This window comes from Anabrus simplex, chromosome 1 (genome assembly GCF_040414725.1).
Source record: "Anabrus simplex isolate iqAnaSimp1 chromosome 1, ASM4041472v1, whole genome shotgun sequence".
In the NCBI taxonomy this organism is placed as follows: Eukaryota; Metazoa; Arthropoda; class Insecta; order Orthoptera; family Tettigoniidae; genus Anabrus; species Anabrus simplex.
The window spans coordinates 995,695,973-995,718,826 of record NC_090265.1 but is presented as its reverse complement, the minus strand read 5'-3'; the positions used below and the strand labels follow the sequence as shown (position 1 = coordinate 995,718,826).

Here is a 22,854-nt window from a genome sequence, read left to right as displayed (position 1 = left end):
TCTGGGGCTGTACCTTAATTAAGGCCATGGCCGCTTCCTTCCCACTCCTAGGCCTTTCCTGTCCCACTGTTGCCATAAGACCTATCTGTGTCAGTGCGACGTAAAGCAAATAGAAGAAAAAAAAAAGTTGTTTCTGATAATCTTACTATGTTAGAATACTATGATTAAATACATTTATCTTCATTGTAGACTGTTTTGCCTTTCAGCATTCAGTGTACAAGCCTCTGTGAATTACATTAACTATGTGCCTCCACAATCCTCTATTGCAACTAGCTCTGTAACCTTGTTCACTTCCACACCTCTTACCTACAAATCATTAAAAACCAAGTCTTAACAATAGTCGCCTTGGTCTCCCTCTGCTTCTCTTACCCTCTGTGGCAGAGTCCACTACTTTCTATGTAATCTGTTCTCCTCCATTCGCCTCACATGACCCTACGAAGCACAGCTTCATCCATTGAGTTCATTCCTAATTTAAGCCTCTATCTCCTCATTCTGAATGCCCTGCTATAATTTTTCCCACCTGTTTGCACCGGCAGTCATTCTTGCTACCTTCATGTCTGTGATTTCCAACATATGATAAGATATCCTGAGTCCACCCAGCTTTTACCTTTGTACATCAAACTCGAACTGAAATCCGATTGATGTAAAGATAATTTTGTCCGAGAGCTCACTTCTGTTTTTACAGAATTCTGTTTCTTGCAACTGTGAGCTCACATCTTTAACTTTTCTATTCCTTCATTCGGTTTTACTTTTTTTTTTTTTTTTTTTTAATATTGGTTTTAGGTGTGTCGCACCAACACAGACAGGTCTTATGGTGATGGTGGGGTAGGAAAGGGTTGGGAATAAAAAGGAAGCGACTGTGGCCTTAGATAAGGTTCCTGCTGTAAAGTGGGAAAACGCGGAAAACCCTCTTCAGGTCTGCCGGCAGTGGGGTTCAAACCCACTATCTCCCAAATACAACCTAACAACTCTAAGGCCCAAACCATGCAGCCAACTCTCTTGGTAATTTCACTTACTATAAGTACTACCATACAGGAAGAATACACATCCTAAGTACGGTACTTGAAATGATCCACGTCTTCCAGTTTTGTATTTCTTACTTAACCTTTAATCTTTTAGGTTTCTTCCCAGCTGACATCACTTTAGTGTTGGAGATGTTAATTTTAATATCATACTTGCTGCACCACCTTTCAAGCTCCAGCATATTGCTGGCTTTTAGATTCCAGGAAACATTAATGAACAAGGGAAGTACGGTATATTTGTGAAGATTTGCAGAAGACGGAAGTATTTAGTAACCTGTAACTTACGTAAATATTGTTGGATATAATGACAATGTCCAGGTAGAGGATGTGACTTAATACTAGTGAAGTACTGAAATTTACCTGTCATAAAGATATTTACAAAAAGATACAAATTTTGAAAACTAGAAAAGCAGCTGGAATTGAGAAGATTTCTGGGGATATATTAACACATTCACTTCCAGCTCCCTCCATGGGTCTTTATTTATGCTGCCCAGTGATTTTTAGATGCCACAATGACTCGCTAGGTAATGTGTAACACATGGCTTTAACATCGTATAACTCTTATATTATAAACCCTAAAAATCTGAAAATTTGTACATACCTTATAAGATGATCTAGTACGATTCTTTTACTTGCCTCAAGACTGTTCATTTCATTACTCAGCACCACTTGAATTCCAACTGCACACTTCTAAGACCTCAAACTCGGGACTGGCACGTGTTTATTTAGTTCACACATCACACAATGCAGGAAATTGCTCCAAACTGTAGTAAAATGTTCATCTGACCGCTATCTGCTGGCAAACTGATATACTGTGTCATCTAATGTACATTTGAACATAAAAGTTAGCATGAATACAAATCCAACTAAGGTCAGATACAGTATTTTACACATGCAAAATCTAATTCGACCATGGTTGGATATGGTAGTGAATGTGTTAATGTCAGTGGGTTGGGATATAGTATCATATTTGAAGTACACTATTTATTTGACCACTGTTTGCATGGAGGAGCTTTAGTAAAAGAATAGGGAGTTGCTATAGTAGTCCCATTATACATAGGAAATGGTAAGTAAAGTAAACTTGTGTCCTCATCCCGAGATGGTGCAGCTCTTTTCAGGCACACCCCCATTGGAGGTGAGCTGCATGTACCATTTCAACCACATACCAGCCCTCCTGCCATTCTTAAATTTCTGGCAGTACCAGGAATCGAACCCGGGCCCCCGAGGAAGGCAGCTAAATACACTAACCGTTACGCTACAGAGGCGGACATAGGAAATGGTGATAAATATAAAGTGAATAATTATAGGCCAATTAGCTTGACATGTGTTGCACATAAGCTTGGGGAATGTATTCCTTCCCTTTATATTAGGCACATTTGCAAAATTACTAACTGGTTTGATAGAAGGCAGTTTGGGTTTAGGAAAGATAATTTCAGTGAGACTCAACTTGTAGGATTCCAGCAAGATTTAACAGATATGTTAGTTTGAGCAGGTCGTATGGACTGTGCTGCTATTGGCCTATCAAAGGCTTTTGATAGGGTAGCTCAGTGGTCCATAAAGTGGAGGGGATCTGAGATTGATGTGGGGAGGCACGTAAGATCGGAAGTGCACATGGCGATACAAACTTCATCTCATGAACAATTATTGCTATCCTCAGATTCGCAGCAGTAAGCCAGGCAAGAAGCTCTTCCACTTCTATTCAAAACTAATATACTTTCACAGAAAAATACTACCATACTTAGAATTTCACAAATGCTGACCAGGAAGGCCGGGAATTAGACCCTGCCAACACAAGTTCGCAGGTTAGGTACTGTCACACGTCTTGGGCCACAGCAATTACCCTAGCCCTTTCAGATCTGGATCTACCACCCATGGCATTAACTTCCACCCATTGAAGCTTAATGACAATAAGCCACTTTATTTTTATAACCGTTAGGTTCTTCAGTCTGCCAAAACTAATTTTGAATAAATAAATGTATGAATATCTGAGAAAGAAAACATATAATAACAGAATTATACCTGAAAAAGAAACAACTTATGTTTCGTTCTTGAAAGAACATCACCAGATTCTTCCAAATCACACTCAGATCTATTTAGAAATGTATAAACATTTTCTTTATTTCTATTTAAATCCTTAAAAACTTGAATTTTAAAACTTATATTAATGAAGTCCTCATCACTCTAGCATAGAATGCAAGCTGTTACAATACAGTTACTCTGTTGTTGGCTAGCTAGTCAGTCAGTTGACCTTCCGCCATGCCACGCCCCTCCCCCTCTCCCCGCCCTGGTTAGATCAATTACACGCTGTAGTTTACTTTTTGGTGTTTTATTTTTAGTGCTGAAAGACACCTAAGGACAACAGGTGTAATTTCCAAGCAGTCAACGGTCAGTGATAGGCCCGTTACATTGGGTGAAACAGAAGAGGCCGTTCTGGAGGCAGCTCATAATAATCCACACATCAGTACAATGGCGATTGAACAACAGGTGAACACCAGCCAGCCATCTGCCTGGTGAATACTGCATTCGAACATAAATTTCACCCAAACCATCTTGAGCTATACCAAGAGCTCCATGGGGGGATCTCGAAGCTCAAGTGGAGTTCTGTCGGTGGCTGTTGGGCAGGCTGGACAGTGATACAGTATCCGTATCGCACATCTTGTTCTCAGAAGAATCACGCTTCCACAATAATAGGAATGTTAGTTGCCACAACATGCACTATTGGAGACCGGACAATCCTCACTGAGTGCGACAGGTGGTCCGTCAAGTACCATGGGGAGTGAATGTGTTGTGTGGAATTTTGGGGGATCCCCTGATTGGACCTTATTTCTTCGAGGGCCATTGAATGGGGCCACGCTACCTGCACTTTGTGTCAGCAACCCCCACTGCTACTGGAGCATGTGCCCTTACGTGATCATTTGACGATGTGGTTGCAACAGGATGGAGCTGCGCTACATTCGACTTTACCCATTTGTAACCATCTGAATGAGGAACTGCCAGGGAAATGGATAGGACAAGGAGGTCCTGTTTCTTGGCCTGCCAGATCACCGGATTTAACACCGTCAGAATTCTTGTGGGGGCATTGAAAGAACATAATTTATGCTTAAGCACTGGAAAACCCGGACCACTCCAGCAACTCCTCATGGATACCTGCTGAGCAGTTACACCTGGAATACTTCAGCACGCAAGACGAACTATTGTACACCGGGCCTGAATGTGCATGAATCAAAACGGTCATCACATCGAGCATTTGCTGCAATAAAACATTATCCGGGCAGTTGTGTTCCTATTATTTCCGGTCCGTATGTGTCCGGCCTGCTAACTAATCAGCTCTTCACACACAGTTTGCATGAAAGCGGGTATTGAACTAACATTATGTGCAGTACGTATTAAACAAATATTTTAAAAAAATATGGAATCTTCACCCTGGACTGGAACCTCCCGCCTCACACGTAAGCTCTCTCTGGTGAGCCTTTACCAACTGCGTTATGATTCCATACGGCATACTGTGCAGTTTATAGCATGTATTAGGTTTACTGCGGTCACAATATCAATTTAGTGTTTCGCCGGTATGTCATTTTAATATGATCAAGAAGGCACGCGCATGCTTTCCAGTGTTTAATACGAGTATAATATTATGGCATCCTATCTTGGTGAGGAATACCAAGATATCTGGTTGTGTTGTCTGAACATACTGGCACGGCAGATGTTTTGAGGACGGAATTAATGTTGCGGGTTGCATAATACTACATTGGAAGGGGCGGCTGAATCACACAGTATAAGTGGTATGAGTAAAGAACTGGAATCACAGATAAGGCTTTTGTGGATGATGTTATACTGTATAGGGTAGTAATAAGTTACAGGATTGTGAGCGACTGCAAAACGACCTCAACAATATAGTGAGATGGACAGCGTGGTTTGGAAAGACTTGCAAGTAAGGAGACTACCTGTTTGACTAAGTGGTATGTTCAGAGCTGTTATTGGAGAAATGATGTGGAATGGCGTTAGGTGATGAATTATCTTGAGTGGAGTTTTTAAAAGTAGGAAATATCATAATACTGATTATAATTTGGAATTCATAGGGGCAAATATTCATTTATAGGAAGAGGAATTAGGGATTAGAATAATTTTCAAGGGAAATGTGTGTGTTTTAATTTCTAATTTCTTTGGAATTATTTAAGAAAAGACTAGATAAACACTGATAGGGAATCTGCCACCTCGTCGACAACTGTAAATGTTTATCAGTGGCGATTGGTGATGGAGCTGGAGGCTGACATTCTACTACTGAACCACAGAAGGAGCTAGTACATTCAATAATGCTGTGTGTATGAATCATCGTCAGTAATGATGTCATATGAAGGAAATGGATCAGGGCTGGTTACCTAGGAAACCAATTACCATAGATGGTAAAAGAAGCAAAAGGAGACCACGGAGACAATTCTTAGATCCTTTGCTTCTCTTTTATTTATGGGATTGAAGTGAAAATTCAGTCCTTGGTAGGCTACTTGGATAAAAATAATCTTCTATTTACTAGATGCGTGGTGATTATTTTTACAGAATAAGTTGCCCAGATCCGAGTTAATGGCATCTCTTGCTCAATTATATATATATATATATATATATATATATATATCTTTATTTATTTAAAACCTTTTGTTATTGTGCATGCGTTCATATGTTAATACTTGGGCATCAGCTTCAAACTCCTTTATTTCAATATCTTGTAAGATCAGAGAATGGTGCTGTGAATGTATATAATTACCAGCATTGAAATCCGATGTACCTACCATGCTACCCACCAGCCAATCTTCCTACAAGCTGTATAGAGTATTGCTTTATGTACTGTATGTATTGTATGTTTAAAAGAGAGACATTACTTACAGTTCAGGTATGAGAACTGAAGTTCCAATCCTAGTATATCTTCTTCCTGACTGGGAATTGAACCCAGGACCCTCTGAACTGAAGATTTCAGCACTGATAATCAGTCAAGAAGCCAGGCAATTTATCATGAAAAGTAACATGCAAACATTGCTAGACCTTGAACCTTTTGACTGTATTATTAAAAACATTAGATGTCAACGTTTTATGGTACCACACTTTACTCACCTGTATATTTTGGTTATACAGTGTTACAAAGGACCATATTTACTGACATTTGAATATATTAACACTTCTGGGTATCAGCAGTTGAGGCTGAGAAACTGAAGTGTGCTACAGATAATTTATGTGAAAACTGTGCACGACTTTAGCTACAGTTCTCATCTCACTTTTTAGGGAATTCAAATTGCAGAAATATTCATGCATTAAGGTCTTTCTTTTGACAACATCTCTCTGCTTAATTGAGAAGATTTTATGATTTATGGAGAATTAAAAATAATTTCTTGGTTGATCTTTTTGTGTACCTGTTGCATTATTACCCTGGATGTAATTCAGGGCTGTTTAGGGGTTCTCCATTCTAGTTATTTTTGTTTCAGTTCTGCTGTTCCACTGTCTTAACATTTGTCCTGTTTAATAACATTTTTTGTGTTTTGTTTTCAGTTTGTGTGCCATATGAAAGCTAATATTAAATACAGCCCATGGAAAATGTGGTACATTGCTTCACTTGTCCGAGGTATGACTGTTGATGAAGCTGTGAAGCAGTTAAATTTTGTTAATAAGAAAGGTGCTGCTATTGCTAAGGATGTAATACTAGAAGCTCAACAGCTAGCTGTTGAAAAACACAATGTGGAATTTAAAACAAATCTTTGGGTTGGTAAGTAAATTACGTTATGTTTATTAGTGCCTTTTTTAATAGCATATTCGTGAAAAAGTGAAATGTGCATACGTTTCTAATTTGGACTAGTAGAAGGATGCCCCATCCAACTGTTTTTTCTCTCCCTCCCCCTCTCTCTCTCTCTCTCTCTCTCTCTCTCTCTCTCTCTCTCTAGATGGAGATATTATTATTATTATTATTATTATTATTATTATTATTATTATTATTATTATCTATAGTATAGTTCAAAAAGTTTACTAAAAACAGTTTTATACAGTCTTTCCAGCCATTCCTTTGGACCAATTTGCTTCATTCTTCTTTTCATTCCCTCCGGAATTACCTGCTGGTGAATCATCAGGCATTGATAAGTCCCTAAGTTCAGACAATTTCTAGTAATCCTAAAATCAAGTTACTAAATGACTGTACTTGTGGGTTGCACATAGTTAAGGAGCAATATATTTACGTAAAGACATCGGCGAAGCTAAACTATTAAAATTGACGGGTGTCTACAGGCACCCCTGCAATTTCAAACAAAAAAACATGTATGTCCTAATACAATCTGGTGAGAAATATTGTGAGGTTAAGACACCCCTAGCAGCTCTAGGGGTGGAGTGGGGAAGGAGTGACATGTAGAAGTAATCAAAATTGATCTATATTAGTGTTGAAACCATAGCTTCCAGGGTTGTGAGATGAATAGTGACACTCCAGTTGCCATTTAAGCCTCTGTCGGCATGGGGGGGGGGAATGTCCATAATGACTAAGATCTACTTGTGTATGTTCCAGCATAATTCTTAACCAAACTTGTTACTCATATGACTTACTAGCTGGAGAAAAATAATTTTGTGGTTAAAACATTCCTAGCACCCCTACGGCTGGGGGTTGAGAGGGAGTGACAAAAAAAAAAAAAAAATCGAAAATGACCAATATTTGTGTCAAATCCATGCTTTTTGGGGTGGCTGAGATGAATACGGATACTCTGGATGCCATTTAACTCTTGATTGGCATGGGGGCAGGGGTTGAAGAAGGGTGAAAAAGAAAATATCCAAAATGACAGAGATTGTGGATGTGTGTATGTTCCAGGCCGTTCTGAGACAATTGGATCAGACGACTCACGCATACCACCACAGGAGCGTTAGACAGCATGACCATCAGGTGTATTTGATTAACGCCACCGTGGAAGAAGAGAGATCACGCGGAAGGGACCGAGGGACTAACGCACGTTAGGCAGGAAGGTATGTGGCAGCCAAGGCCATTGTACCGCTACAGTGAAGGCAACCCACGAGATTCGAGGAATGAAATCCAGAAAATTGGTGATGGCAAGAAAGGAGACCTATGAGACGAGAAGAAAATTCGAGCCCTTACAGAAACGGGAGAGTGTTTACGAATCGCACGATGGCTACATGCCGAGAATGGAACCCACCAAGCCGTAATTTTAGAGAAGATATCGAGGAAAGACGAAGGGAATCAGAGAGATACCTAAACGAATTGGCAAGGAAGGGGAGAGAAAAGGAACAATGGAAGGAGGCAAGTGTGGAGAGAGCGGCGCAGGAAGGATGTGAGGGAGCCGAGAGTGAGGCACTTCAACATGAAAAACAGAGAAATGGACGGCGCATATGCAAGCATTCATAACGCTGCTAACTTGAAGCTTTATTATAAACCTGACAGCATAGTGGTGGAAGAAAGAGATGATGAAGAAAAGGAAAAGATGTCCCGGGAGAAGTAGAAGAGGGAGAAGAATAAGCAGATGAAGAAATCAGTGAGGAGGTCAACGCCTGTGGACCAGAGGCCAGTAAACATGCATGTCTTAACCAGGAAGTACATGAGACAAGTGATAAGTGTGAGGAATGCGAGGATGATGAGAAGCTACTAAGATAATGACGACAATGGTACAAGCAGGCGCTGGAAGAGAATGAGCGTCTTAAGGAAGAACACCAGACCCTAATTTTAGCTGAGGAATTCAAGCGGAAGCAGAAGGCTGCGCGGGAGGAGACAGGAATCATGCCCAGTTGAAGATCGGATACCACGGAGAAGAAAAAAAACATTCCACAATTTTTTTTGCCGAAGTGTGGAGGATATGAGCCCTTATTGAAGTGCTCATTTAATTATTCATTTATTTGTGAGTACAGAGAATATTTTGTTGAGTCTTGGTAACTTGCAGGGACCGTCTACATTCACACTACATTTCGCACTTTCAACAGGAAGCTTGGAGCCGAGGTCTATTTGTTCGCAAGCTATGTTTAGAAGGAGGAATTTCTACATGACGCATCCTTATTTAGAACAAGTAAATAATGTCATTCTAACAGCCTGTACCAACGAAAAACATTTCAGAAGTCCGGTGAGAGGCTAGGAGATCTACGATACACATTTGAAATAAGCATCATGTAAGATAGGAAAAACTAGAAAGGGTCCACCTTTTCAATACAAAAATGTTATAGTTTATTTATAACATGTATTTGCACTTGGGACTAGTTTCGACGCTGTGTTGGCGTCATCATCAGCCAAAAAATGGGAAAATAGGCCAGTGTGTAGGCATTCATATTACACAAGGTGTTACATTAAACAGTACCCTTTCTAGTTTTTCCTATCTTCCATTCTCAGTTCAATACGGACCAAAAATGAAACTCTTATGTTTAAATGAAGCATCATGTACGCGATGTTTTGAGCCAATGATATGGTAGTGTCATTTCCATACTGGCTAGGTATTGGTTAAAGTCGGAGATGGCCCTAAACGACTATACAACAGTGTCTGTGAAGACGAGTTAATAAAAGCGACCAGCGCGTGGGCTAGCAACCCTTATTATTTGGCAGGAGTCTGCGAAGGTAACATCGCGAGAAGAGAAGTATATTTACATGAATGCAGAGTCAGGACTTATGTATCTTGATTGTGTGGGGAGTTATAACTTTTAAGATGCTCAGACTGCCTTTAACAGTTCATGATTTTAACTTTGGGAGATTTGCATTTATATTTCGATTTGCAGACAGAAAGAACAGTTTCCATTGATCATTTACAGTACCTGGCCACTTTATTAGACTCAACATAAATATCTTCATTTTTCTAAAAATATGTTATATTAACATAATTTTAATGGAATATTACACATTCACTAATGGATAGCATTACAGTATGTTTAATTTGCGATGTCATACCCAGTTTTAAGACTGAAATTCTAATATTTAGTCAGTCCACCCTTAGCTTTTATGACTGCTTGTACCCTGCGAGGCATACTTGCAATGCAAGATGAAGCTGCTGCTGACAACTTTTCATTATGGTTCCAGTGAAATATGATCTTTTCAAGAAGTTGAAGCTTGGTAGTGATACACTCTTTACCAATTTCACGTTTCAGACATTGCCACACATTCTCAATCGGGTTCAATTCGGGTGAATTACCAGGCCAATCCAAAAGAGGAATTTCCTTTACTTTCAGAAAAGCTTTAATAGATTTTGCTGTGTGGCATGGAGCCCCATCTTGCATGAAAATCTTGTTTTCACCTTCACTAAACCAGTCCTTCAATTGCGGGATTAGTTTCTTTTCAAGTATTTGTCTGTACTGATCCTGACGCACTATACCCTCCACAATCTGAAGACATCCCATTCCCTTTCCACTTATCACTGACCAAATCATGACCTTGGTAGGATGTTTTATTGTTTTCTGGACGCAATTCTTCTCATACTTTTCACTAGACAATCTTCTTACAAACCGGGATTTCTCGCTTAACACCTCAAAAGTTGATTCATCACTGAAGCAAACCTAGAAATTAAGATGTGTATGAAATTTAAAGTTGTAAATACTCGTTGGAATTTTCCTAGTTAAAACATCATTTGTTAAGGAATTTATATAAGGAACTTACCCTTTTCCAGTCTTCTGCTGTGAAATGTTGGTGTTTTCTTGCCCACTGTAGCCTCCGTTTCATCATTCGCTCAGTAAGTTTGGCTTTCTTAGCTGGTCGACAACATCGGTACCCCAAGCTGCAAGTATGTCGACGCACTGTTCTCTCAGAAACCTTGATACCACTGTTGTTCAGTTCTTGGGTTATAGTAGCATAAGATGCCCTGCTGTTTCCTTTCACAATTTTGACGAGCAAACGTTCTGCTCTTGGAGTCAGAATTTTCTTCCTACCACATTTCCCTCTTCTGTTCTTCGGGTAATCTCTCCCAGTTTTATTTATATTGCTTATATGGCACACAGAAATCTGTGATATTCCTGAATGGGCAGCAATTTCCCGTTGTGTCAGATTTCCATGCTGCAAAAGTCCCTTCACAAACTCAATTTTGCGAGAAGAAAGGTCCTGAGACTTCCCCATAACTCTGTTATCAAGAAATTGTTTGATTTCCCAAGTAACAAATTTAAAACCACTGCTACCTCATAAAGTTCCTGTTATCAACACAGATTTAGCGTAAATATCTAAAATACAGCAAGACAAACTGTTAAAGTTAATTATCAGTAAACCAAACACACATCTGACACAAAAACCGCGGGACTTATTACCTCATATGTTTACGGCATGGTAGGTACTAAGTTAATAAAGTAAAAAAGGCGGGAATTTGTAAAGATAATAAGTTCCAAAACTCACATTATTATCAACTATACCATGTCCTACAATGCAAGTATCAACAATGAGTTTGCTGTCACATAAATCCAAGAATTAGGGTGTCAAATGAAAATAATTGCTAAAAAGGTACTTGAGTCTAATAAAGTGGCCAGGTACTGTACATGCATAGTAGCCTGCCTGTTTTAGATTTTTTGAGGACATGAACATGAAAATTTCTAGTCCAGCATTTATGTACAGTTGCAGATTTTAGACCTGTGACATAATACATATGAAGTATGGAGCGAGTAGGGAATATTTGACCTAGTTACGGAGTTAGATAAGCAGAGTTGTCCCGTGGCTTAATGGTAACTGGTTTTTCATGGTCAGTGGAAATTATCCCAGCAGTACTATAATAGTAACTAGCAGGTTGTCTTGACCCAGTTTTCCAATTCCTTGAATGAACGAATGTTTCAGTTGACCTCTGAAGCAGCAGAAGCAGCAGAAGCAGCAAGACGACAAGACCACATTTCTAGGTCAGGATGAAGAACCAAGGACTGACCAAGTTCAGTTCTGAAGGCATCACATTCAATATGGCTGGCTAAAAGGATGGGGAGCCGGCTGTCCATAGGCATAATACCTTTAGAAATGGTCTGTTATTGGACATTATAAATTTTCCAGCTAACTCATTCCTGGTTGCCAGCGTTTCGCCCCAGTGTGCTAAGTTGAGCAACCAGGAATGAGTTAGCTGGAAAATTTATAATGTCCAATAATGGACCATTTATATTGGTATTATAAATTTACTCATTCGGGACAAATATTTCAGGTTCCCTATGGGAATCAACATCTACACTATGTGATCAAAAGTATCCAGACACCTGGTTGAACATGACTTAAAAGTTCGTGGCGCCCTCCATCGGTAATGCTGGAATTCAATATGGTGTTGGCCCACCCTTAGCCTTGATGACAGCTTCCACTCTCGCAGGTATACGTTCGATCAGGTGCTGGAAGATTGCTTGAGGGAAGGCAGCCCATTCTTCACGGAGCGCTGCACTAAGGAGCAGTCGGTGAGGCTTGGCACGAAGTCAGCGTTCCAAAACATCCCAAAGGTGTTCTATAGGATTCAGGTCGGGACTCTGTGCAGGCAAGTCCATGACAGGGATGTTATTGTCGTGTAACCACTCCACCACAGGCCGTGCATTATGAACAGGTGCTCGATCGTGTTGAAAGATGCAGTGCCATACCCGAAGTTCTCTTCAACATGGAGAAGCAAGAAGGTGCGTAATACGTCAATGTAGGCCCTGCCATCAGATCGCCAGATTGTGTACCGTGATTCGTCACTCCACACAACGTTTTTCCACTGTTCAATCGTCCAATGTCTGTGCTCCTTACACCAAGCGAGGCGTCGTTTGGCATTGACCTGCGTGATGTGTGACTTATGGGCAGCTGCTCGACCATGAAATCCAAGTTTTCTCATCTCCCGCCAAACTGTCATAGTACTTGGAGTGGATCCTGATGCAGTTTGGAATTCCTGTGTGATGGTCTGGATAGATGCCTGCCTATTACATTTGACGACCCTCTTCAACTGTCGGAGGTCTCTGTCAGTCAACAGACTAGGTCGGCCTGTACGCTTTTGTGCTGTACGTGTCCATTCACGTTTCCACTTCGCTCTGACATCAGAAACAGTGGACCTAGGGATGTTTAGGAGTCTGGAAATCTCGCGTACACACTTCTGACACAAGTGACACCCAATCACCTGACCACGTTCGAAGTCCGTGAGTTCCGCGGAGCACCCCATTCTGCTCTTTCACGATGTCTAATGACTACTGAGGTCGCTGCTATGGAGTAGGTGGCAGCACAATGCACCTAAGATGAAAAACGTATGTTTTTGGGGGTGTCCGGATACTTTTGATCACATAGTGTATATCATGCCCATAGGCAGATAGAAAAATCAACAAATAGATGAGTACTAGATTAGAAATGTAATTATGTATGTGTGCACGTGTTTGAATGTTGCAAAGGGGATAGGTTAGTTTGTTATTTAATTTCAGTAGGTTTAGCTGTTGTTCAAAAGTTCCTTAAACACAGTTTCGTATTCTAAGTTCTGGATATTGGAATCAGTTTCCTTTAATTATTATTATTATTATTATTATTGCGAGTTTCTCTAGTTGTAAATCAAACCCCATGGCACTACAGCCCTTGAAGGGCCTTGGCCTACCAAGCGACCGCTGCTCAGCCCGAAGGTCTGCAGATTACGAGGTGTCATGTGGTCAGCACGACGAATCCTCTCAACCGTTATTCTTGGCTTCCTAGACGGGGGCCGCTATCTCACCGTCAGATAGCTTCTCAATTCTAATCACGTAGGCTGAGTGGACCTCGAACCAGCCCTCAGGTCCAGGTAAAAATGTCTAACGGCTGGGAATCGAACCCGGGGCCTTCGGGTAAGAGGCATGCACGCTACCCGTACACCACGGGGTCAGCTCTCTAGTTGTAAGGATAAGATATTCAGTAACTTCAGATTTTCAGACATGATCTATCGTCTGTGTTGTAATTTCTAAGTTTCAGTTATGTATTATTACAGAGTTGGGCATTTAAATTCAAGTTTAACTTTACGAGTGCGAGTGCTTTGTTTGTGACCAGCACGGTGTTGTTTTCATGCGCGAATGTTAGACGACGTCATTTATATTTTGTATTCGGTTTGGGCAACTTTAGAACATGTGATTATTTTGTATGATAAATTGAGTAAGAAAGTCCTGTTTTTTTTTTTTTGGTTTTTTTTTTTTTTCATGTTTGAGTAACTTGCCTTGGGTAGACTTGTGAGCAGCGTGTGTTAAGGGTTGGACCCAGTATGTTTTTTATATTTGCTGCATTATTTTGGGAGACTGAATCTCCGCTTTGAGTCAATCCGCTGTGTGGTTGGCGAGGATGTGTGTGTCTACCAAGGAGAGTTCTATTTTAGCGTGTTGATTTTATTAGTTTTTGTCCATGTCGCTACGGTTGTTGCAGTAGATGAGATTTTTATACACAACGTTAGGTTTTCATCATTCTTTTATGGTATAACTGTGCTGAGGAATATTTGTGCCATGTAATCTTTTTCAGAGACCAACGTTGAGTTATGTGTTTTAAAGTCAAAGCCTACTTTGTTATTTTCATGAATTTGTGTCATGTAATTTATTTCAGGAATCCACGTTGATTTGTGTGTGCCGTTGTAAAGCCCACCAGTTGATTGATTTTGTGTCATGTAATTTATTTCAGGAACCTACATTGAATAGGAAGTGATTGCTCAAAGTGTAAATTTATTTATGTATATTTTCCATCAAGACTGTGAGTGAGTGAGAGTTGCGTAAATGCAGCATGCTTTTTCTTGGTGAGGCCTGGAAAATATAGAAGTATTTATTGCGGCCGAATGGCCACAATGATACATATATGTCATTCTTTTTAGAATTTGACCTACACAGTAATACAGCATATTTCCTAGTTCTGGGCAGTCATGTCACTCCTTGCTATATTCCGCTATTGACCTGGTTCGGTTTGAGCATGTGGTTATGTGGTAAGTTCCGCATGTATTGTTACATAGTTCACACACGCACTTTTCATCTGGATCATGAAACACTTTTCTGGAGCAAATCTTGTGGTGGAAACCATGAACTGCAAGCCTGGTCACGACTTGCCTCATTTCACACAGAGGTTGTGTCCATCTTCTGTCTAGCATTGCGTTTGTTGTGTAGAATTCCATCGGTATATCCCGCTTTTTATTCTGTAGAACTTGGAGCAGCTTGTTGTAACTTTCCGTAGTCGGTAGTAGTAGAGTTATCCGTAGATCCTCTATTAGGAACGTTTCTCTTGCAAGCTCGTACACCAGTCTGGATCGGGTTGTCTTTGATACACCAATGGCTCTTTTGAGAAATCTGGATTTTGTCTTTTCTATCTCTTCCAATTGCCTGTAGTTAAGGAATTTCCATATTTGCTCGAGTCCATATGTCAGAACGGGCAGCACCTTGGTTTGAGAAAGTGCCATTGCTGTTTCCAGTGAAATGAGATTTATATGTCCAATGTCGTTTATAGCTTTTATTGCAGCAGCTGTTTTTGATCTTATGTGTAGCCTAAAGCTTCTTCCTGTAACCTGTAGGGTAATGCCTAGGTATTTGAAATTGTTGACTATTTTCAGTTCCTTGTCGTTGCAGGTCACTTGGTCAGAAACTGCTTGCCTTCCACCGTTTCGAAAAATTATCATTTCCGTCTTGTCCTCATAGATTGTGACTTCATTTTTCTGGGCCCAATCACTTAATATGTCTACTGCCTTTTGCAAGTCATTTATCTGCTCTGAAGCTATTGCCATATCATCCGCATATATGTATAATTTTGCCTTTGTTGTTTCTCGAATTCTGTCACCAACATCGTATGTGAGCACATTAAATAGGGTGGGGCTCAAGGGATCACCTTGAAGTACGCCATTTGTTTGCATTATCCAGTTTGAATTCCCAACTCCGTCGTAGACTTGTATGTAATTTTCTGCTAGTATATTCGATATGAGGGTCGTTGTTCTTGTTCTGCCTGTTAGCGTTTCTAACTTATGAATAAGTATAGTTCTGTTGACTAAATCAAAGGCCTTCGAGTAATCAACAAAGACTACATAAAGTTTGCCGTTAAGTTTCTCCAGTGTCATTGTTATATGTTGTAGTAGATTCTCTACTGCCATGAGTGTCGACCTTTGCTTACGGAAGCCACATTGCTCTTCTGGCAGCAGTGAGTCTATAATTACATTTATCCTGGATGTCAGTATCCCTGTTAATAGCTTCAGGGCAACTGATTCCAATGCAATTCCTCGGTACGAGTTTGGATCATCAGTACTCCCCTTTCCCTTATACAGTAGCTTAATTGTTGATTTCTTCCATTCACTTGGTATTCGCCCGAGTTCTAAACATTTGTTTAATAGCGCCATCTATACTGGTAACAGTTCATCTGTAGTTTGCTTAAGATGTTCAGTCCTGATTCCATCTGGTCCGGGAGATCTGTTATTCCTCATTTTCTGCATAGCCTTTAAAATCTTCATTTCTGTAATGGATTCCGTCATATCCTGGTCTTCTGGGGGTCTGATTTTGGGTCTTGATTCTTTTGCACAGGTTACTTTTTTGATATGGTTTTCCCAGATTTCCATTGATGTGCTGGGTTGGAATCTTTGAATTTTTGGTCATCGGGCCCTATACGGGTCTGACTCTGCTTCCGTAATGACCTTTCTTTGTACCTCTTCTATGTATTCCCTTTTCTTCTTTTTGAGCAAGTCTTTATAGCTTTTCCTCTACTGCCGGTATTCTTCCAATGTTTTGTTGTCTTTCTTTTGTCTCATGTTGTGAAGTTTTTTCAGGGTCTCCTTCCTCTGAATATAGCATGATTCGTCAATCCATGGTTTTGCTTTTCTCCCTTGTACATATGGGGCTGCTGCACTATTGATGCAGTATTGGATCCATGTTGCAGCATCATCAATATCTCCTTCCTTGATCTGTTCTACTACCTTTGGTAGATCCTCCACAATTTCTCTCACTTTATCTATGTTTATTTTCTTGATTGTATTGTTAGTTGCTGGCTGCCGGAATATTGTCCTTTACTTCACCATCTACTTCTAAGCTGACTGGGATATGTTTGCGGATAGCAGCTCCTTCTGACAGTATAGTATTGGCACTCCTATTTCCAGGCATTCCTCTGGTGCATATGTTTTCTATTGTACTAGCCCCATTGTGACTTATGTATGTCCAGTCTTGGCTTCGATTACGGACATGAAAACCTTCCATTCCTAGGTAACTGACTACTTCATTACTCTTTGAATTTTCTATATCCATTCTACAATTTAGATCACCAGCTAGAACAGCCTTTCTTGTTCCTTGAAAAGTGTTCAAAGCTGCTCCAAGACAGTATATTATGTCCGTAGCGGTTTGTTCAGGCTTAAAATAAGCCGTCACTATCACACATGGTTATCCTCCTCCCTCCATAGTAGTTTTATTGGGGCCAGGTGTGGTTTGACTATACAGGCAACGCCACCGGACAGTCTTCCTCTATTTGTGTATTGTCTTGCATATGCATGAAAATTGTAAAAATTTGGAACGTCAAATCTCGATTCCTCTCTAACCATAGTTTCTGTGAGAATGCAAATATCATAGTTGATTAGGATTTCTTCTGATAGGAGGTTCAGTAGACCTCTTAGTCCTTCCACATTCCATGTTAGTATCTTTTTTGTCCCGCTAGTATGGGCCTTTGTATTTCCATGGTTGTCGAAAGGGCCGACAGTAGACGTCAGATGGCCAAAAATTGCAGTTGTAAACTAATTCACATTTCTCAGTGGGTATGCCTACTTTGAAAGCCCGACTTCCAATTCTTTCATTCACCATGTCGCAGTGGATCCTTCCTTCCACTCCATTTTCCTTTAGGTATGCTACATCATCATCTGTAGTAGTGTCTTGACTTAGTTTAGCAACATAAAGCCATGCACTCTTTTCTGCAGGTTTTAGTCTCATTTCTCCTTGTTTGGTACCTTTTACATATTCCTTCCTCGGTGGTGTTTCTGCTTGTGCTTCGTTAGGACAGCGGATTTGCATATTACTCCTTTGTGGAGGTGTTGGTCTAGGCTTCCGTGTTATCTGAGTATTATACTTGTCTATCCCGTTGTTGTTTGAGGTTTTATGCACAAGACTACCTTCGCTCATTTTCTGCATTCTTCTTTTCCCACCATTCTTCCACGTGTTATCGTGATCGCCATTCCCTTTCTCTCCATTCGTGCTCACTTTGGCTGCTGTTACGAACTAGTTCATTATTATCTGTTCCGCTGGCGAGATGCCATTTATTTCTTTTGCACTATTCGCATTGTTGTGTCCGTTGTCCTCCTGGTCGTTGTTGTTCATATCCTCCATCTGGTGGTGCACCACTTTATCCTCTGGCCTGGTTTGTTGCATTGTCTCCTTCTCCACTTCGTTGTGCCTTGTAACTGTAGTTGTGACTCTTCCATGGTTGATTTGGGTGTTGGTTCCACTTCCTTCCCTTCCCTTTTTGGTTACTTCTAATTCATTTGGTTCTTTTTGGTATGGGCGGTGAACCCTCATCGTGCTTTCCAGCTCGACCCTGACGGCATTACTGATTTGCTTTTCTAGTCCGGTTGGGTCAAGTATTCCCTCAAATTGTCGAGCCTCTTTTGGAGATCTTCGATTAGGTTTATGCAGGCGTGTTCTTTTACCTGGGCATCACGCTTACAGGTGGTGCAGAACCACGTGAGTTTCCGGGTTCTCCTTTTCAGAATGTCATATTCTCCTTGTGTTAGGGTTGAGCAGTCTTTGTGTACGCGTGAGTTGCAGTGGTCGCATTCCACCGTGATTTCATCAGTAGCAATCGCTTTTGTACAGGTAAAGCATTCTTCATCTATTTGGTGGTTGTTGGTTGGCATGATGTATCTGCTGGATGTCAGATGTCAGCAGTAAATTCCTTGCGATTGTCTATTAATTAATTAATTAATTTGCGCTAGTTGAGAGGGTGAGAGCAACAAGGAGCGAACCAGACACTTAGCGTCTTAAACAGTTCATTTCAAGGTTACACTCAACAAAACCGTGACCCACTCTCACGATAGGGCGTCCACTTGCAAAGGATGCCAAGATCGCTCTCAGAGACACATTGTGGCCCACTCTTCCTTAGAAACAATCACTTGCAATATGTGCTGGAAAATATGACATATATGAAAATATGACATGTTTTTGTTCTTTGATTGTGTATATTTGCCATCGATGTGATTTTATTGTGTGTGGTTTCGATCCACAGTGTTGGTTGTGCTCATGAGGTTACTCATGATTGACGTGTACATATTAGTAGGATGTTTTACCACTCACTGTAGTTTTATATTGTACAGTTAGATTACTTATTGTCTCCCCCACGCGCATTAAAACACGTCTTTTCTTAAGGTTAGAGACCCCCACTGCAATGTCAAGTGTGCAGGAAAGGGGAAATATACTCATCTACAGTCGAAAGAGTTAACAAAAATGAAGCCAGGAGCGTGGTGCGAGGACGCTAGCCAAAGTGTTGAAGTAATAAAATTCAAGAATTTTTCCTTTTAATGTTAAGTATGTGTGTCGGCATATGCATGTAAATATATATTATATTTTGATTCTCAAGATGAACACTATTAGCTGAGAGAATGATCTGAGTCATGTAATTTTGTATCAGCTTCGATATTTTTGCCATTTTTCTTATTTTCTTGTTTATTTTCAATAAACATATTGTTCCTCTAAACTGACGCCATGCTTCGCCTTGCTTTATTTATAGCTTTTAGTTAACCTCGCCGTATCCATATTAGTTATATGTTCCCCATCAAAATCCAGGGTGTAAATACACTGACTGACAGAGCAAATGCAACACCAAGAAGGAGTGGTTCGAAAGGGATGAAAGTTGGGGAGAAAACAGAGACGGCACGGACGAATAATTGATGTTTATTTCAAACCGATATGCAGGTTACACAATGCGCACGGCATCGACTCAGTAGGATGTAGGACCACCGCGAGCGGCGATGCACGCAGAAACACGTCGAGGTACAGAGTCAATAAGAGTGCGGATAGTGTCCTGAGGGATGGTTCTCCATTCTCTGTCAACCATTTGCCACAGTTGGTCGTCCGTACGAGGCTGGGGCAGAGTTTGCAAACGGCGTCCAATGAGATCCCACACGTGTTCGATTGGTGAGAGATCCGGAGAGTACGCTGGTCACGGAAGCATCTGTACACCTCGTAGAGCCTGTTGGGAGATGCGAGCAGTGTGTGGGCGGGCATTATCCTGCTGAAACAGAGCATTGGGCAGCCCCTGAAGGTACGGGAGTGCCACCGGCTGCAGCACATGCTGCACGTAGCGGTGGGCATTTAACGTGCCTTGAATACGCACTAGAGGTGACGTGGAATCATACGCAATAGCGCCCCAAACCATGATGCCGCGTTGTCTAGCGGTAGGGCGCTCCACAGTTACTGCCGGATTTGACCTTTCTCCACGCCGACGCCACACTCGTCTGCGGTGACTAACACTGACAGAACAGAAGCGTGACTCATCGGAGAACACGACGTTCCGCCATTCCCTCATCCAAGTCGCTCTAGCCCGGCACCATGCCAGGCGTGCACGTCTATGCTGTGGAGTCAATGGTAGTCTTCTGAGCGGACGCCGGGAGTGCAGGCCTCCTTCAACCAATCGACGGGAAATTGTTCTGGTCGATATTGGAACAGCCAGGGTGTCTTGCACATGCTGAAGAATGGCGGTTGACGTGGCGTGCGGGGCTGCCACCGCTTGGCGGCGGATGCGCCGATCCTCGCGTGCTGACGTCACTCGGGCTGCGTCTGGACCCCTCTCACGTGCCACATGTCCCTGCGCCAACCATCTTCGCCACAGGCGCTGCACCGTAGACACATCCCTATGGGTATCGGCTGCAATTTGACGAAGCAACCAACCTGCCCTTCTCAGCCCGATCACCATACCCCTCGTAAAGTCGTCTGTCTGCTGGAAATGCCTCTGTTGACGGCGGCCTGGCATTCTTAGCTATACACGTGTCCTGTGGCACACGACAACACGTTCTACAATGACTGTCGGCTGAGAAATCACGGTACGAAGTGGGCCATTCGCCAACGCCGTGTCCCATTTATCGTTCGCTACGTGTGCAGCACAGCGGCGCATTTCACATCATGAGCATACCTCAGTGACGTCAGTCTACCCTGCAATTGGCATAAAGTTCTGACCATTCCTTCTTGGTGTTGCATTTGCTCTGTCAGTCAGTGTATTTATAAGTTTTGTTTTGTTTTCCTTTTTTCATAGTTCGAACTGAGCATGCCTGGGAGCGGCTGACTAGTCGGGGGTAAATTACCTTGATGGTAGAAACGGGGACATATAAGTGGCGCAGGCCAATGTGGTGCCTTGTCGGATGCCTTTCACACCATATTGGTATTTTGGACACGGTGGTTAGATAAAATTGCTTGCCCAATATGTTATGTTGTGGTTGCTTTTTCACATTTTTTGTGAAATTGAAGTATCCATTGTTTATCGGATGTGAACAATGAGAGGAACGTGGAAATTAATCAAAGTAAAGTTATGTAGGTTTGAAAGTAGACTCCACGTTACCCATAATCTGGACAAGCAAAAGGTGAAAGTAAAATGTAAATTCATATTAAGCACACTAATTCAACCATTTTACCTTTACCATACGGAAGGCTATGCCTAGTATGAGTGTTTTGTAAGTGTAAGTGTCAAAATTTGACGGTAGGATGGTCAACATGACACAGTAATGTCAGACAGGGTTTTAAGTCACAAAGCATGTTGAACCATATAAAGTACGTGAGCTATCCATATAGCAGTGTAGAGGTTTGATATTTTACCCATTGGGGTATGGTGTTTTTTTTTTATGAGCTCCAAGTAAATTTTAATGTAATGAAACCTGTCGAAAGTTTATTCCTTTTATTTTTGTTCAACTTAAGCCATAGAATTAAGGGCATGACGCAGAATGGAGGTGGTGCCCTAGATAAAAGCGACCAGATTATTATTATTATTATTATTATTATTATTATTATTATTATTTTCATGTGATGTCGAGATTTAGGGAAAATTTTGTTTATGACATCAAGATAGAGTTCATAATTTTTTTTCTTTATATTCAGCTCTGCTAAAACCTACGTGGCACTGGTTATTTTAATTTTTCAAATTGTATGCGATTATCTCATGAGGTAATCGTTGGCACTAACAGTAATATTTGAGTGAGCTGAATTTTTACGTAAGGGCACTGGCTATTTGTTGATTCTTTCTACTGATTCACTAGGTTGCTACGCTGAAGGACAGGCATTCCCATATGTTTCTATTATAAGTGTGTAGTAATGGCTACTTTAGCTGAAATTAGCAAGTTGTTGGAGGAGAACAATAGGAAGATGAGCGAGGGATTAAGTGTGAATATTAGACAGGTGCAAGAGGAAAATAGGCAGGCACAAGAGAAACTGTTAGATCAAATAAGAACTTTGAAACTAGAATGCAGTGCAGGTAGAGACAAGCTAGCCCAGCAGCTTGTGCAAGGTCAAGAGAAGGTATCTGAGCAGGTAGCACGGCTGAGGGAAAAGATTACTGTCACTAGTGCTGATTTACAAGTGGTCGTGAAAAGTTTAAATGGAGTGCGAAACGAGGTATGCACATTCAAGGACGGTATGGAGCAGTTCAAGGAGGAGGTCAACGTTTCAATTTCCAAAGTTTCTAACAACTTCAAATATAGGGTGTCAGGATTGAAATCGGTATTGCTGACGGTAGTAGAAGCTATCTAGAAGAAGACGGAATTGTACCTTAACTAAGGCCATGGCCGCTTCCTTCCCACTCCTAGGTCTTCCCTATCCTATTGTCGCCATAGACCTATCTGTGTCGGCGCGACGTAAAGCAAATAGAGAAAGAAAAGGAAAAAATAGAGACTAGTAAGCTCAGAGGCCAGTAAACGTGCACGTCTTGACCTGGAAGTACATGGGACTAGTGATAAGTGTGAGGAATGCAAGGACGATGAGAAGCTACTAAGACAATTATGAC

At 41.2% G+C, this 22,854-nt stretch overlaps 1 protein-coding gene across 2 annotated transcripts in view; it reads left to right on the top strand.

The window, feature by feature from the left end:
• The window catches only part of mRpL22 (mitochondrial ribosomal protein L22), a 40,450-nt gene that overhangs the window by 2,896 nt on the left and 14,700 nt on the right, over positions 1–22,854 (top strand). For both annotated transcript variants that reach the window (XM_067136910.2, XM_068228093.1), the window contains exon 3: positions 6,558–6,771. In XM_067136910.2, the coding sequence (XP_066993011.2) occupies positions 6,558–6,771 (214 nt within the window). The remainder of the gene's footprint in view (positions 1–6,557; positions 6,772–22,854) is intronic.